At 29.5% G+C, this 17,919-nt stretch overlaps 1 protein-coding gene across 3 annotated transcripts; it reads right to left on the bottom strand.

Moving 5' to 3' along the window:
* Positions 1-229: 229 nt before the first annotated feature.
* LOC141448028 (sulfotransferase 1C4-like) lies at positions 230-17,333 on the bottom strand. 3 transcript variants are annotated; one of them, XM_074116055.1, is made up of 11 exons: positions 17,194-17,333; positions 15,430-15,664; positions 15,191-15,340; positions 12,043-12,129; positions 8,693-8,767; positions 7,077-7,286; positions 6,089-6,188; positions 4,520-4,842; positions 2,760-2,854; positions 2,363-2,543; positions 230-1,355 (listed from the first exon to the last, which is right to left on the bottom strand). In XM_074116055.1, exons 6-11 carry the CDS (start codon positions 7,276-7,278, stop codon positions 1,240-1,242), a joined length of 1,017 nt encoding a protein of 338 aa, XP_073972156.1. In that variant the 5' UTR covers positions 7,279-7,286; positions 8,693-8,767; positions 12,043-12,129; positions 15,191-15,340; positions 15,430-15,664; positions 17,194-17,333; the 3' UTR covers positions 230-1,239. The 3 variants fall into 3 exon arrangements, with proteins under 3 accessions (XP_073972156.1, XP_073972157.1, XP_073972155.1); XM_074116056.1 differs by lacking the exons at positions 12,043-12,129; positions 15,191-15,340; positions 15,430-15,664; positions 17,194-17,333 and adding an exon at positions 11,027-11,341 and having other exon boundaries at positions 230-547; positions 1,258-1,355; XM_074116054.1 differs by lacking the exons at positions 12,043-12,129; positions 15,191-15,340; positions 15,430-15,664; positions 17,194-17,333 and adding an exon at positions 11,027-11,339.
* Positions 17,334-17,919: the final 586 nt, after the last annotated feature.

Raw genomic sequence — 17,919 nt, 5'->3', positions numbered from 1 at the left:
ATAAGCAATGTATTTATATAAGATTTTGCAAACGCGGCATTAAGTCTATATGACACAAAGTAAATATTAACTAAATATGTATTTTTACAAATGTTTAAAGATTTTCAAGATATTTCCTGCACTGGAAAATGCACCATATAGATCCTCAGATATATATTTATAGAGAAAGATCAATAGCAACCAATCTCGTCGACATGTGGGAATACTGAAAGATAAAAAACGTTGAAGCTAGACAAAATCTTGATATTTATATATATACATTTACCTTTTATTAATTTATTTCGTTCACATTTACCTATGGTTACATGATTTAATAAACTTTCTTTTTTTTATATATATATATATAAATATTAATCTTTTTACCTTAATTAATTATTAATTTATACATAAATTAAAAATAAAAATAATTTCAATTTTTCCTGTTATCATGAATCTGAAGAGTCAACTGCAACTATTAAAAATTATTTCGAATGTTTCAGCTCTCTTTCAAACCCTACTTCATCTTTATTGCCATAAAAATCACAGTTCATTGCGTTTATTTCTTCTCCTAAATGAAAGAATTTAAAGAACAAAACATATTTTATAAATCTCAAAAAATACATATAATTTAAGTTAGATTGTGCAAACGTTTTTTAAAGTTAAAGATGCAGCTAAAATATGGCACTGCAGAGGTGCATAAGACTGTATTAGTTAAGACTCATTAATTAGTTAGATATAGGAAATGGTTTTGTAAATAACAAGTTTTTTTAAATAAGCATTGACCTTAATGTTGTTTTCTGAATATTATTTAGGAAAAAATATACCTTTGTAATAATAATTAGGAAAGCTTTGTGTCAACGAATTCTATTATTTGCTGAATTACACCATAATACTGTAAAGTTAGTTTTAATCAAAATAAAGACATACTACTTATTTTCATCCTTCAAGAAATAAAATTTAAATAAAAAATGAAAAATAAAAACAAACCAGCGTTGCATTATACACCAGGAAAAAATAAGATAAGTTGAATTTAAACACGGTGCAGAAGAGATAAAAGAGCTTGTCCACTTAACAGTACCTCTCCACATAAGAAATAAAGGGAAAAACAAAGATAATTAATTTAAAAAATGCATCTAATATTGTTGCTTACTGATAATTAAAAATCACTAATTAACTTATAAAATTAGAAATGCCTGAAGAACTATAAAAATAAGAAATAATGCTCAAAGAAAGATTATGAATAAAAATAAATTAATTTTATTAATTCTTTGGTATTACTGGAAAAGTGAGATCAGTTTTAGCTAAATTATCTGCAATCCATTTATCAGCTCTTTCTATTAATTCCGGGGTGAATTCATTATTTCCACCTATTTGTCCTGCAACGAGAAATAAATTAATTCTTAAAAATATAAAATGATAAAACTTTCTTTTTAAATAATATGGGGCTAGCCCATGTTCGTCATTAGGAGATTAACCCTGAGAGAATTCCAGCTTCTTAGAGTTTCATCATAAATGTTTACATTTCTATTCTTACAATATACAAAAGAATGTGCACAGATCACTGATGTTGGTATCAAACTAGTACCCACCAAATCCATCTACTTAACTAGCCAAACTCTGCTTAACTAGGCCAAAGTGAATGAGGCCACCACATTCCATTTATAGCTAAGCCTACACCTACGCAGAACTGTACTGAATGAAAAAAGCAGCACAGCTTCGTTTTTCTCGCCTCAGTCAATGATTAAAACTTAATACTAGGGCAGAGAAGAAATTGGAAAACGAATTGGACCAGAGTTTATCAAGCGAATTTTCATAAGCTCTATTATTCTCATATCGTAAAAATTAAAACTGCATTTTAATTAATGTTTTAGGAACAGAATGAAAGCATCCACATTATTGATGAAATGACTTTCATTCTGCAGACTGATGGTACTGGTTTATTCTGAGAAGATAAGGTTCAATTCTTATCTCTTTGTATTAGATATTAATGTTGACTGCAATAAATTTACTTATTTTCTAACAATGCTGTCATTCAATATAAACCAATTATGACAATACATAAGCTTAGAGAAAAGAAGCAATGTTCAATGGTTCTGGAAACATATTTTACTACGATTTCTAACAAATTTTTCTAAAAAGTTTGGTAGGATCCTAATAAATTTAATGACATAAAATTAAAACATATATGGCATATGAATTAAAGACATTAGTTTGTATCAAATAAAAATTGAAAAAGGAATGACCATTTCAATAGTATGAATGTCATTTGTAAGAAAATTTCGAGAATTCCGGATCAAAGAACGTACAATCTCTAAAACTGTACTCTCTTAGGGGAACCATCCTTGAAATCTCCAATAAAAAATTAAAAGTAATTGTTACCCACCCTTTCTTATAAACCCTTGGCCACTTTTATTTACAACTCCTTCCATTTCAATACTTCCATGTACTTTTAAAGCTGCACGGAAATTATCAATTTGTAGATGATTCACTAATTTTTTCAACTGTTCATCATTTATTGGTTTATTTAAAAATGACGCAACTTTTTTAATATTTCCTGATAAATCCTGTAACAAAAAAAAATGCCAATATAAAAGTAATAACGTATTTATTTCTAAACTAGCTAATCATTTTAACAAGATAAGATAAGTGAAATGCTATTCATAAATCATTCGCTATTGATTAGTCCGTAAAGGATTCCACATTCTTAACATTCAACTTTAAAGTCTCTTTACATATTCATGTTTTTGCAACTAAGTACCTAACTCAATTGTTTTACAAACCTTGATTAGATCCTCATAAAATAAAAATAAAACATTTTTATGGTTTTTTACTTCCCATCCTTCTTTTACATGTTCCCAGTAAGGTGAATATACCACTGTAAATTAAAATTTGGATAAAATATTTAATTTTAAATTGATTTAAGCTAATAAAATTATCAAAAACTTATCAATTTCTTAATGTTCTACATTTCTATCAAAAACTAATAATAAAAAATATTATCTAAATAATAGTATCTCCATTTAATGCTTTTTATAAGCAAATCTGATGTGATAGCGGAAGGAAGAAGAAAGTCATAAAGTGTCCATGTTCTCTCGGGGCCCATACAGCTTCTTCATCTTTATCGGCACTAAACCCCATCAATGGGCCCATGGCCTTCACGATTTCGTTCAGCCTGTCCTCCCTGTTTAATGCGACAATTGGGCCTATTTGGCTAACTCAAAGAAAAGCTGCTTCTCAAAGTGTATTTAAGACAAAATTCCGAATTCGGCACTGCCACACTACGATTCATAGCACACCGAACAAATCGGACAATAATCTTAAAGAGTACAAATTAAGCTCTACTACCGTCAAACTGTTCCGAAAAGATTCTGTATTTAATTTCCACACACCCTAAACTCTGACCTGAGATAAATGGCTGGATCTGGTAAAGACCCGTTAGGTAAAAATATCTCCAAAAACCGCAAGGCCCAGAAAGAGATATAACCAAGTGACTGAAAGATGACTATATATACAGACTTCAACATATGCAAAACCAATAACATCTTACGATCAGCTGCTAATAATTCGTAACCCTAATATTTAGACAACCCATCGAGCTCATTCATACATCATTGTTAATATTAAAAGGAAAAGTGTTACTGCATCTCATTTGGCGAGAGCCCTAACTTTTTGAAGAATTGATAATAAATTAATCAAGAATGCTGTGAATTCGTTTATTCCTTAAAGCTAGGCAGACATATTGAGAGTTACATCCACAGGTTCGGGACCAATAAACAGAAGAGAGACGCCTAATTTACCCTACCTATCCATATCCTCATTTCCTAAAATAATATAATAACTCGCAACAAGACTAAAAGTTGATCCTTTTAAAAAATAATATTCTCACAATCTCCTGATCTCCTGAAACATTGCAGTACCAACTTTGACAGATTATTCAAATAATTTGTGAAGCTGAGATCACCTAATTTGAATTGCAACAGCAATAGCATAAACCTAAAAATGCAGTAATCTCTTAGCATTAAATATTTACAATATATGCGGAAACGTACAGTTTCAGTCATTATTTTTTTAATGTGTTTTTTTTTCTTTTAAACATTTATAAAACCAAAAGAGCGTAAACGCACCGTGATTCTCACTGTCATTACCTCTGGCCTTCGCTTTACATTCTCCCAACATTTCTCACCTTACAAACAGTTTCTGTCTCATGGGAACCAAATACCTTCATTAAAATCGTGTTTGCCAACCATTAAACTTATGCAGGAACAAGGACTAGACTATCAAATCAACCAAACCTTAGCTAATTCCATTATATTTTTTCCCCCTATCATATTAACGAATATAATATAAAATCCTCTTCTCTCTTAAAACAACCATTAAGCTACTTTATTGTATCAATTATCTTCTAATCCTGTGAGAATGTATTATTTCAAAATTACATTTTAATTAGTTTGAAACAAGATACTTTCAAGGCTTAATCTTTAAATTTGACGGTGGTCATTACGGACTCAGTAATTGATAGAACTTGATTTTTACTACTTACACACATCCTTTTCAAAATAATTCCAATATTCTTCAAATTCCCCAATATAGCCATGTACTTTTAACAGTTTATTATGATGATAATAAGAAACGGCTACATCTTTTGGATTCCTGGCTATATATACAACTTTACTGGTGTCCAATAAATTTGGTGGTAACAGACTAATGGGAAGATGTGACTTTATATGTCTAGGTGAAGGCTCTTCTTTTAAAAATTCGTATCCTGGTTGTCTCCAAAATGCAAGTTTCTCAATAACTTCAGGTCTGTTATTATTGAATGCAATTAAATCTTCATGAAATTGTACACTATGTAATATACTGAATCTAAAGACAAACAAAACATCATTAAAATATTATTATTATAGCTGAAAGCTGTAGTAGGATATCAGAATATTTATTTTTTCTTGTTGCGAATCAAAGTACAGACTACGATCGCATTAATTATTGCGAATTAGAATGTTAATCAGAAATGTTTTCTCGAAAATGACCTATGTATGCGTGTCTCTCCGGCACTCACTCTCTCTTACTATATGATAAAAGTGCGAGTGAGGATTCGAATTAGACAGGAAGATATCAGTCAAAATCTCTCAAACGACTACTACTTTAAACTAACTACTTTAAATGAATTTCCAGCTATAGAGATTTCAAAAAAAAATGCTGGCATAATTTTTATTAACTGGTTATACATTTAATTATAAATTTTATTTAAAATATTTTGATGAAAAGTATGTATTTTCTATAAATTGCACAAAAAACTTTACAATTTTACAACTTAATGTAACATCAATGACAATTAGATAAGCTGATAAAAGTTATGTTTTTAATATTCTTGCGAAAAAAAATTTTTTTTAAGCGTTTCTTACACAAGGTCATAATGATTTACCAATTCAGTAAGCGTTCAGTAGCCATTTCTGTATGTAATGAGTGATATGAATTATGTAATCAATGTTTAATTATTTGGTATACATCCTTCAAAGAGTAGGATGATTGTACAAATGTAAAAATTCAATGAGTATGTCATCAGGGTATTAAATTCAAGAGAGTGCGTAATCCACTTCAAGAACACAGTTATATTTTGATCGTTTCAAATAAATATGTCTTAAATTTAAAATAATTACAACACAACTAAATAAAATTTATAACATTGAATTAAAATTTGAATACTGAAGAGTAACAAATCTCCGTAGGACGGTTTTTTATTTGTCGTTTCTGTATACGCGGCACAAAACATTATCAAATAAAACTACATAATGATTCGCCACCACATCATCAACAGTGACATGTCATGTCGTTACGTTACCTTTTTTTACTAAATCATCTTCCCATAAAACATTTTCACTGTTGAAAAAAAAAATACTAAATAAATAAAATGAAATGAGAAAAATTAAAAAAGAAAATAAACCGAAAAGCGCGTCTCTATAAATGAAAGAATAATTGTGCACATTACTTTAATTGATGCTTAGTATTTTTTTTTTTCGCAAACCTGTCCGCTAAAATTTATGTAACACACAATACCTAACACGCACAAGAATGACTATTACAAATTTTAAATTATAGTAAATTAACTTACTCAAAAAATGGAAATCTTTTTTCTAAAGGAATAGTAGCAGCTTTTTCGTAATCAAAATTATTATTTATTAACCAAGCCAACTCTTGACAAAATGTTGTTCCTGTAATAAATAAATGATTGTTTTAATTAAAGTAAGAAAAATATATTCTGTATTTCTGTAACCTCTGGAAATAATTGTGAAAAATAAATTTGATAAGATTCCGACAATGAAGAAAATTACTTGAATGAAAAAATTGAAATATCTTGAATAATTTTGTTTTAGCTCACTCAGAAAGTACTAGGATATTCTGTTCTGCAAGATATTCAATTCATGGGTTCTAGTTTCGCATTTCTCAAAGTATTTTTATTATAGTTAACCTATAATGAGCCTAACTTTTAATAAAAGTAAGGAAAATTGAAAAAACCTTGACAATCGTAGAGAAAGTAATGTGTGAACTTTAACAAGGTTCTTTTTTTACTTTTTCTTACTACTAAAGAAAAAAAGTCTTACTTTTTAGGCAGATTTTAGAACTTGATAAAAAATGGAAATACTGTGTTATGATCCCTAAACAAAAATCGTAGTTTTCCTCTTTTCAAATCCATAACTTAGGAAAATAAAGAACTCGTTCAAGAATCTCTCAATGAAAAGTTGTTCTGAAAATTGGCATTGAAGGCTAGATTGTAGGATTGGCGAGAGTTCCCTTCTGTTTGCCTAGCCTATTTAATGTTAGTAAGAATCAAATACGTTGCTAAAATCCCAATTTTGAGAAAAATCTTTCAAAAGTTGCGAGTGTAGTACTACAGTTTTAGGCAATTTTCAAGTTAAAAACAGACACAGGTTTCTTTAATTTTGTCGATTACTCTTCAACTACTAATATCATTATAGTTTGAATTTTATATACATAAATTTATTTTTCAGATGGACTGAAAGGGAGTTGGAACTTAACCCTAGTTTATTTTAGTCTGATTAGCTTAATTAGATTAGATTAATTATTTTCAATAAGATCACCTGAACGTGGATATGTTAGAACCCAAACATCATCACTTCTTGGTTGGAAATTATAATAATTTTCTGCATGATCTTTATAAGCCACAGGAAGAACCCATTTTTTAGGGCCAACTTGACAAAATCCATTTCGTTCACCAGTAAACATTGACATTAATTTCTTATTAAGATTTTCTTCTAGTTTTTCTATTTTATATGGAAACATTGTGTACCCTAAAACATAAACATTATAAACATTTCGTTTATCTGTAAATATTATGAGAACTTTAGTTCTTATATTTATCAGAGATATACACTTCTTATATTCTTTTGTTTATAATAATACAAAAAAGAAAGTAAACAAGTTATTATTATATAAGTTAAAAGAAATTATATTTTTCTATTCAATTTATCTTGGCCAAAGAACATGCTTCAAGTACTTTTATCTTGAAAAATGTTTATAAACACAGTAATCTAAATAAACAAAGTTATTACTTGTAAATAATCTTGATTCTAAAAAGATAATAATATAATAATTTCGTTATACATTTACATCGTACGCAATCTTCTAGTATGATGTAATTTTAATAATGGTTAATTCTTATAATTGTAGCTAGTGAGAGAATATTTCCTATATGAACTAGTTTAGCAACCAACAACTTCAGCATTTGATGTGTTCCAAGTAAAGTTGCAATTTGGCATTATCAAATAGTACTTTCACTAGTATTAACTTTAGTTGGATGAGTTTTGTAGTAAATATTATTTAGGTCTCATTCTATTTTGCAATATGGTAATAAATATTATTTAGGTCTCATTCTATTTTGCAATATGGTAATAACACAGTTGATGGGTATTTTTTTACTTTGTTTTAATTTAAAGTTTGTGGATTACCCTTTATATAAATAAATTATCCATAAGTGATTAAATAATCGTAATGACCGTTTGCCAAGCTTTAATTCTTTCTATCAGTTTGATTCTTAACTGTATCTAAAGCTCTTTTTACCTTAACGTTGGCTCTTTCTGAATATTCACGTCAAGGACATGTACACTTACTTTTTCAGAACTTGATTTTAAGAGGCCTTTTTTTACCTTTATAAATGTTTCCTAAAATACTGAAAATTGGATTTTTAACAAAACCCAATATCTGCTAAGAAAATCAAATGATGGAAAGATTTACACTCTCAACAATGCCTTAAGAGACAACTGAGCAAAAGTGGACTTAGGGCAGTTGCCTGGTTAACTTTCAAAAAAAACCACTTGCAACTGAAACATTAAGCAATTTGTTTAATTAATAAGTCTTTAAAATTTTTCAACAACTTATAATAATAAGTTTGCTGGAACATATATACAAGAATGAATTCAAAATTTGAATTAATATTTTCACTTCATTAATAAGTTAAATTAATTTTTAATGATATTCTTTAATTTGTTACGCTCATTCATAATAATCAATTTAGAAAATATTAAACCATTTTAATAGAAGTATAGTTCTGTTCTAACGAAGTCACCCTACCTTTCGATAACCTTAATTGGAAGAGATAACATGCTAAAATAATAAGGAAGTAATTTTCAATAAATTAATTTCACTCAAAACCTATTTGAAAAATAAAATTGTTGATGAAAATATATTTTATATTCACCTTTATCTTCAGCAATTTTTCCAAGTACTGGATACTAAATTCTGAACCAAACGAGCGTTTGTCAGTGTGTAATTTCTGAAATAAAAAACTTTACTTTACCATTTTTCCTTAATAAACGTGATTATGTTTATAATAAATCAAGTAGACAATTATTTTTACAATATAAAGAGGATTAATTTTGTAAATAATAATAATAATTAATAAAAAAAAAATTATATTTATCCAGTATATTTATATATAACCCAACTCTTCACATTGGATTACTTTAAATATGTACTGTAGAATCTCGCTAACGTTTCACTAAAGATTGACGGGGAAAGGAGAAGTCTTGTATTCGATCCATGGCACTTAAGACATACGAGTATATATCGTACATATCTTCATTTTCCTTTTTTTTTAATTATTATTATTAAATCTTATACCCATTTTTTTGCGTCGAATAATTTTATGTACCATGTTCTATATTAATTTATTTTGGAAAAATGTTTTCTGAAAAAATATTCTGGATCGAACAATAATAATGCACGTTACGTGGTATTTCACTATATTAGTAACGATTATTGGGTAGGGAAAAAGTGGACAAAAGGATATTTTATTCTAATTTTTATAAATTACTATTCTGAATTCGGTTTTTGCCAATAGTAGTATAATAATTAAAAACAAAAAGACGATTCTTTACGGAAGTGGAATTCCCAACTGGTGCACGAACATGAACTAACAGCAGCTTAAAAGAAACCCTTTTTAATTGAAATGGTCTTCTGGAGGAGAATCTGCTCAAATCTACGACAGACTTCAAATGAGAACTGACAAAGAAATAACAAATAAATAATAATAATTTATAAACAAAATTGTTTTTATGAAGTTTCTCTTTATTATAACTATTATAATTATAAAAGAATAATATTCCAATGAAAATTTGAAATATTTTGGAGAAACATTGCTAATTCTCAGACCACTATTGAAAGTGTTTTTCTTAACATAATTCTCTTTTAATTTGATTTAAATAATTTTTTCAATATTTAAAAACTGAGTGAAAATGAGGTAGTAGTTATTGTTTATCTTCTGTGATAAAATGAAATTATCACGTCATAATGTTAAATTAATGACAATAAATTAAATTACGAGAAAAGTGAAATAAATGTTAAATATTTATTCAAACCTTGATATTTTAGTATATTTTTTTTACTTTTTGTTCGCTTGCGAATTTGTTTCAAGGATGTTTTTGAAATATTCTTTACGTTGGGGACACATTATCAAAGTAGGTCGTTGACTTATTATCAAATTATTGCCAAAAATATTAGTAAGGCAACTAACCCCTATTTTTTTCAAATAATTAATAAACTACTTAGTATAACAATGTTTGATGCTGTGAGGATAAGAACTATAAGATGAGCTTTAACATCTTGTTTAAGTTCACAATATCAACAGAAACATGCAAACATTTGAATTGCATGTTTCGCTTTTCTTTAAATAACCAAGAATAATAATTTTTGTACTCATTTTAAGAAGATCTGTATTGTCGATAAAATGAAACATCTGGGCAGAGGTCGCGGCACAAAACTGTCTTTCATTTCAGATATTTTTGAATTTTTATGCAACATACTAAAGACCTATCAACGTTTTAAGTACAACTCATCTCAAGGCATCTCGGCTTTTTTCTGCAGAAACCTAACTGATTTCAGTAGGGAAGGGATAGTTGGGCAAAACTATAAGAACCATTTCAAGGGTTTTACCAGCTACTTAAAATTTGTGTTTTTTAAAATAAATTGCATCAATTTCGATTTTGCGCTACGAAAATGGAAGTGAAAGAAAATTTTCATTACTCTTTAGCAATATTATCTACAAAAAACTAACATGATTATAGATTTTTTTTAAAATGGAAACAAGACATATGATCATGTTGCACAGAATAAAGTTTTACTATTAGGCCGTTATTTAAAGTGTCACTTCAATTTATAATGCAGGTTTATTTTCTATTTAATAATTCATAACAAGAGCTGCAAATTATCAATTCATTACAATCCTAAATTAGTGAATTGATAAGGAGAAAATGAATTTGATGCAATAAATATTTCTTACACTCAGTTCAATAGTCAACAATTATAAATACTGCTAGCTGGCCGATTTATTTCTATGCAAAATTCTAACCAGAATCATTTAAATAATCCGAGATAATATTTTATCAGAGCGCTGTCTCGCACTCCACTTTCTAAATATTCAAAACCGATATTATTTCAGAAAATTACTCCCTAAAGATGTATATAACCCCGCACTGAATAACAATGAAGAAAAGTTAGATTTAAAATTAGAAAATAAATTTAATGAACACTTTACCTGGTAAAAATTCAATGCTGTTTTTATTTTGAGATAATAATAATTAAACTAATAGTTTATCTATAGGGGGGTTCACTCACTTTACCTGCTTAATATAAGATAAATTTGATAAGATAAATTCTTTATTTTTGTTTCGTAATACAGACAATTGTTACGGTTAAACTCACTGTTCGCTCACTGTAAAACTTAATGATAAAAACGAATGAAATTTAAAAAAAAAAGAAAAAAAGAAGTCAAATATTTGGTAGGGAATGATACGGATGTTCGAGGCACAAAATTCTAACAAACAACTAGCCTTGGCACTAGTGATAAAGCATCGAGAATAACCCCTCCAATGCAAGCCAGCTAGTTTGCCCCTCAATTATAAATACATTTTTATTAAACCACACTAACAGTATTCGAGTTGTAATAGTAGTAACAGCTATCGGAGTAGCTTTTGTGAATTTTTGTACAATATTTTCTTTCTGTTCTGCCCCACTTGTCAATAAACAGGAAAACAATGGAATTGTTTCATAATTTAGCATATGATAATCACTTATTTTGAAAGTGATATGCATACAATGCATATTATAATTATTATTAAAACGCTCTTTATTCAATATAATTTTAAATATTTATCATTAATTTAAATGATCTGCATTAAAAATAATTATCTGTACCAATAATTTTAAATATTCAGTAATTTTTTGGCAATGCATTATATCGTGTGACTTATCATATACCACTTTGTGAAGTAAAGCAACCTACCTGCTTTACAGGTATACCTATTAAGTTACAAATCCAGGCGTTGCCAAATCCTCCCTTATATAGCCTAAAACCCTTTGTGGAATTAGCAACCTACGCTAACATTCTCCTGAAAAGTTGTCCAATGGTAAGCCCAATGCTCATAGCAAGCTCCTAAACCGCTTGATAGGCTTCTCTATAGCTCAATGCCGTGGCGTTTCTATAGCCCCCAGTTTAAGACCGCGGTTCTAATTTTATTAATTCTTAACATTATTCTTACAGATATAACTAACCTGGAATCTCCCAATCGTTCTTCCGCTAATACGTCATTTTTATTGTCATTTAATTCAAGAAACTAAGCACTCACAATACAGTTGAACCTAAAATTTGTAAAAATATTAAATGATTAATAATAATAATAATAAAAAAAGAATTATGGTCATATATCAAGACATTATAATAAAACACAATTATAATTCTTTGTGTGCATGTGTTTTTCATGGCGTTAATAATGTTGAACGAGGTTGTTGTAATTTTTAAGATTAATTATTTATTACACTAAAACAAACTGGAATTGAAATTCGTGTTGCCTCGTTTAGGAAACAAAGAAAGATTTCACTTTCAGAGAGAAAAAACCTTTTTGTTACATAGTTCTCATTTTCATGAACCGTCTCAAATGAGGCTTTTAAATTATTACCTCCCTCCTGGGAACATTATCTGTTACAATTATTTAAAGTAATTTGGAATGAAGAAAAAATCCCTCAGGCCTGGTGTGCGGTCAAGCTAAAAATGTTTTATAAGAAAGGGGACCCCAAAGACCCCCTTAATTACAGAGACCCCCTTATCAATAATATCTTAAAGCTATTCACGGAAATACTATATGAACGCATACTTAGCTGGTCAGAACAGTTTTCCTTAATTCCCGAGGAACAGTGCGGCTTCAGACCGGGTAGGGGTTGTATGGATGCGATTTTTAGTCTTTCCAGCGCGATAAATCTTAATTTCAGATTTAGTAAAAGACGTGTTTATATAATTTTTGTAGACTTCAAACTCGCATTTGACTCGGTGCCTCATAATTTACTATTTAATAAATTATATAAATTAGGTATTAGTGCTAAAATGGTACGAGTTATTAAAGCACTGTATGAATATGCATCACTAACCTTAACAGACACTCATGACGATTTAAATTCCATTAACATCACACAGGGTGTGTTGCAAGGGGAGAAATTAAGCCCACTTTTATTTAATTTGTATACTTCAAATATTGTCGAATATTTTAAGATTAGGGGCGCCAAAGGAATTAGCATTGACAAATCTAATGAACTACTAATGCTATCATATGCGGATGATTTGGCCATAGCCGCTTACTCCCCAAAGGATGTTCAGTTTAAGCTCAATTTACTACAGTCTTACTGTGACACTAATTATCTCCAAATTAATACCTCCAAAACTGTTGTTATGCCTTTCTATAAAGGTAAATTATCTTCAAATATTCCAAAATTTTTTTGTAACAATGAAAGAATCGAAATTGTTAATTCGTTTTCCTACCTGGGTGTTCCTTTCTCGACATCGGGTAAATTCTTGCAGGCGGCCCGACATTTTAAAAATAAAAGCTCAATCGCGGTTTCTTCCGTACTCTCTTTGTTATCGAAGATAAAATCGGATTCTTGGGATGTAAAGAATTATCTGTTTAATTCTCTTGTCTCTAGCGTTCTCCTGTATTCATCAGAGTTATGGGGGCTCCGCTATGCGGAGATTGCAGAAAGAATACCGCTAAGATTTTACAAAAATTTGTTGAGGCTATCTAGAAACACGCCCGACTGTTTTGTGAGACTTGAAATTGGGATTATACATATAATATCGAAAGTTTTTAAACTTACTGTCTCTTGGTGGTTGAAGATCCTGACTATGCCACGCGAAAGAATTCCTCGTATCTGTTATGAAGCGCTTTTAGCAAATATTGACAATGGGAGCATTCCATTCAACTGGGTCACAAACACGCGTAAAAGTTTTATTATTATTGGTGCCGAAAATATATTTGACCAACAAGATATAGATTTCATTTCTAGCAGAGTACCTGGCATTATAACAAGTTTCAATAATCACCTCATCTGTAAGGACGTTGACATTGCGATAAATTCGAAATTTAATTCCATTTTTAGAAACATCAGCAGTTTTGGTTCAAGTGAACAATATATTCATTTTAAATGTAACATAAATGTGACCCGGGTTGCCTGCCAACTTAGACTGTTTTCCCAGAAAAAGCCCCAACTATTTGTTGATGGGAAAGTATATAAGTTTAACTCAGAGGCGCCTTGCCCCCTATGCAAGGAGGACAAGGACAATATTATGCACTTTTTAATAACTTGTCCAATTTTCGATGTTTTAAGGTATAAGTTCATAATAGAATATATTAATGTGCCTCCATCTAAAACAGTTATGGAAAATCTGTTACCTTTTGATAGTCAGCTCCAAGTGAAATATGTTTACATTTATGTATCTAAAGCGTTAAAAATAAGAAGTTTTATTCTGAATAATTAAGAATTTGATATTTATGCAACTAAAGCGTTAAAAATAAGAAGTTTTATTTTGAGTAATTAAGAATCTGATATTTAGGTATTTCTATTATACTCTCATATTTTTATTTAATTTTTATTTTTTTTTATTTTTCTTTAATTCTATTTTTATGATTCCAGTATTTTTTTCTTTTAACTCAGTTTGTGTACATTTATCCTTTTTAATATATATATATATATATAAAATACCAACAAATTTGTTATTAAGAAGAATTCATGTGTGGAAAAAACATGTTAATCTACTTTTGTTTATTTACTTCATTTTGTGATCTCAGTTTATTTGTTTACAGAATATGTATTTTATTTTGTGATTAAAGTTCTATTGTAAATATATGTTTAGGTCAAACCCCTTGCTACAAATTGTATTTATAAGCAAGTAATAAATAAATAAATAAATAATGAACCGTCTCTGACTACGTGGCAAATGTTTTAAATTAATATATTCAACACACCAAGAAATAAAGTAGAAAGAGGGTTAAGAATTCTATTTAATTTTTTTTTTGTCTGTCCTGTGCTATAAACACACATAATTTTATTATATAGAAATATAATAATCTACGTATTATTTGAATAAGAACTAAATATTCAAACTCATAATTTCTATATAATTATCCCCTAGCGTTCAGTAATGAGAATTTTAAATAATCAGAATGACCCCACAGTCACAAATATTAACTAGCTGCAATTATCGAGGTCCTACTGTTCCCATTAAGTAATGTATTCATTTAAACATGCATTGCATTTATGTCTTGCACGTAAATGTTACAAGTGTATTAAAAGTGCATGAAAAAAATATTTTTATTACACGATATATGACAGTAGCTTTCTATCAAAATTTAATATATATATTCATGAGAGATACCTTTATTGAAGCTAATATGTTTTCTCTTCTTAAAAAATTTTATCCCACTCAGAGGACCACAAAAAAATTAAATAAAAACTCAATTTTTATAATTTCACCATGTCACATTGTTTTCTCTAACTAGTGCAAGAAGAAGTTATAAGCATTAATCTGCAAGAATAAGTATCAAATTATAATATAATGGCCAAAGTTACTGTAACAATAGTTCAAAAATGTTTCTGCCATCACGATATTCTTACCTGATCAAGGGAATTTCATAATCCACTCAACCCTGCGCCTGACAGTTTTCATATTATCTTCTTTTACATCAAAAGTATGATATTTTTCAGCGTGTTCAGTACATTTTGATAGAAGTGTCATTTTTTGTTGGTCCAATTTGTAGAAAAACCAGCCTTTTGTCCTTTGTAGCAGATCGTATAAGTTCTTCACCATCTCTGCTTTCAATCGTAATTTTGTCTGAGACATTTTCAGTCTCTAAGAAGAAAAAAAGAAAGAAGAAAATGACAAAAATTTATTAAGAATAAGTTCATTTATGAGATCCTAAAAATTATATTATATATAAAACAAACCGCAAGTTTTTTTACCAAGATTTAACAGACATAAAACTGTTTATAATTTTAAAAAAATAAAACACATTCAACTGAGAAATGGGGAACCAAAAAGTCAGATCTAGAATCTAGCGTTCAGGACTAAGTCCTATTGAGACCTAAGACTATTCAGCGCTACAGCCAATCAACCAAGTTTAGTAACATTTTACTCAAAATGTAACAAGAGTTGGGCTTATTTCCCTTTTAATTTCAGTTTTCTGCTTGAAACTACCTAAATCTGTGCATTCACAATATCACTGTGCTGCATATTGAAATTGGAAAGATTTTGCGTTACTATTTTAAAGAATACCGTAACACTTCATCTTCCGGAATGAATGAATTTGAGGTGAAAACCCTAATTTCTCTAAGAATTTTTCATATCTAAATAAAAATAATAATAAATAACAATTTAACTTAGAGAGGATTCTACGAACTTAGGAAGTAAGCTTCTTCAGGCAACTTCATTCCTTATCTCATTTATTAAGAGCATTAAAAAATACCCGGAAGTTTTCACAATTCATTATCGGTTCTTTTGTTTCAGTTAGCAGATGGTTAAGTGTAGTGTAAGAAGGTTGCAGATAGAGAAAAATCTAAGAGAAGTAGCTGGACACTGGAACTGTGATCTCCGCGTGGGAATCCAATTTATATTATATGTTTGCAATTTTTAGTTGAAACAAAGCAGAAAATTTTATTTTAAAGGAGTTCTGTGGGACAGTTCCTTCATGAATATTGTAGAAAATTCACGAGTTTGAAGCTATTCACTGAACTAGAAAGATGCAACTCTTGAACTAGTGCTTTTATTAGTCACGCACAGTCAACTCGGGTAAAAATTCCATCTGCTTTTTCTTTTCTTTTTTTTTTGACGAAAATTTATATCCACTAAGCTCCTGACGGTTCTTTAAAAAATGCAGTTTTGAACTAAGAAACAAATTTGCGAACACACTAAAGACTCATAGTTAAAAAACAAAAATACATTAGAATATTGAGAATTGAAGTGGGAGTGTTTCACATCGGCTGATAAAATTTTTTTTATTTGGAAAACATCGCTAACTTCGTAATTGATAACTAATTGTTTTCATATCATCGCTGGTGTAAATCTTGGTGCCTAAGATTTCATAAATGATTCAACATAGAATTGTCGTAAATTTTCTTTCTCATTTTTTAATAGTTTAAAGCTAAGAATGTTAACGGAGTCGCTCTGGAATCAGAGAATGTTATCGGCACACATTTTTTTTTTTTTTTAGACGAGTAAACTCAACTTCATTTTCGTAAAACACCTGTAGCGTTTTCTTTGCAGCAAAGCATAGTAATGTTCCTTCCAAAAAATTAATTAAAAAAAATCTGTGCACAGTTCAGTTATTAATTTCAAGTAAGATTGATTTTTCTGAAGCTTTTTAAATTGATCATTTCACTTACCGTAATGTGCAACATTAATCATTGCCTTAATCCTTGTAAAGTCTGGTTAAGGGTTCCATGGTTTCTTTATATAGCAAACATTTCACGTACACAAGGAATCGGTCAGTCGAACCTAGGAGCTGCAGCTAGAAAGGCCGAACACATCCTCTCCAGATAAGGGACGGTAGCCTGCGTTGCATTCGGTGTACAGTAATCTGCCTTAGAGTTTGTGTGGTGGGGGTTATACCTCAATCGCTGTGTGCGGGTAGGTATGCTGTGAAAGTACCCTTTTAGTCGCTTCATATGACAAGCAGAGTATACTATGGAAGTATTCTGTTCCCCATCCACAGGGAGGCCAAGATTAATATATCTTACTAAATTCGTTAAGCATTCAGATACTGAATTAAAAACTCTCTTCTTACAAAAAGCGGTTTTTTCACAGAATGTGATTGAGTAATCGGTTTTGTGTATACATTAAAATATTGTTCAAGTAGTACTTTTTAAGATGAAGGACCATACTTAAACTGAACTACGAAACTGAAGTTATTATTACGCTTATAATAACGAGAGGGTTGTTTGCTCTTGGATGTAACGAGAAGTCATTATAGTGACAACTGGAAGTGGCATTATCCTTAGCTCTATTAAAATTAAACATATTTTATAGACGTGCTTCCTGTACTGTACCACTCTTGTGAATGTACTAACAACTTCTCTTCTCCATAAGTAGCTTCATTTACTACGTCACTC

The sequence above is a fragment of the Rhodnius prolixus genome, unplaced genomic scaffold (genome assembly GCF_049639745.1).
Source record: "Rhodnius prolixus isolate KJV_2025 unplaced genomic scaffold, Rpr scaffold_13, whole genome shotgun sequence".
Classification (NCBI taxonomy): Eukaryota; Metazoa; Arthropoda; class Insecta; order Hemiptera; family Reduviidae; genus Rhodnius; species Rhodnius prolixus.
Note: the sequence above shows the minus strand (reverse complement) of the source record. Positions and strands in the feature narration are given on the sequence as shown.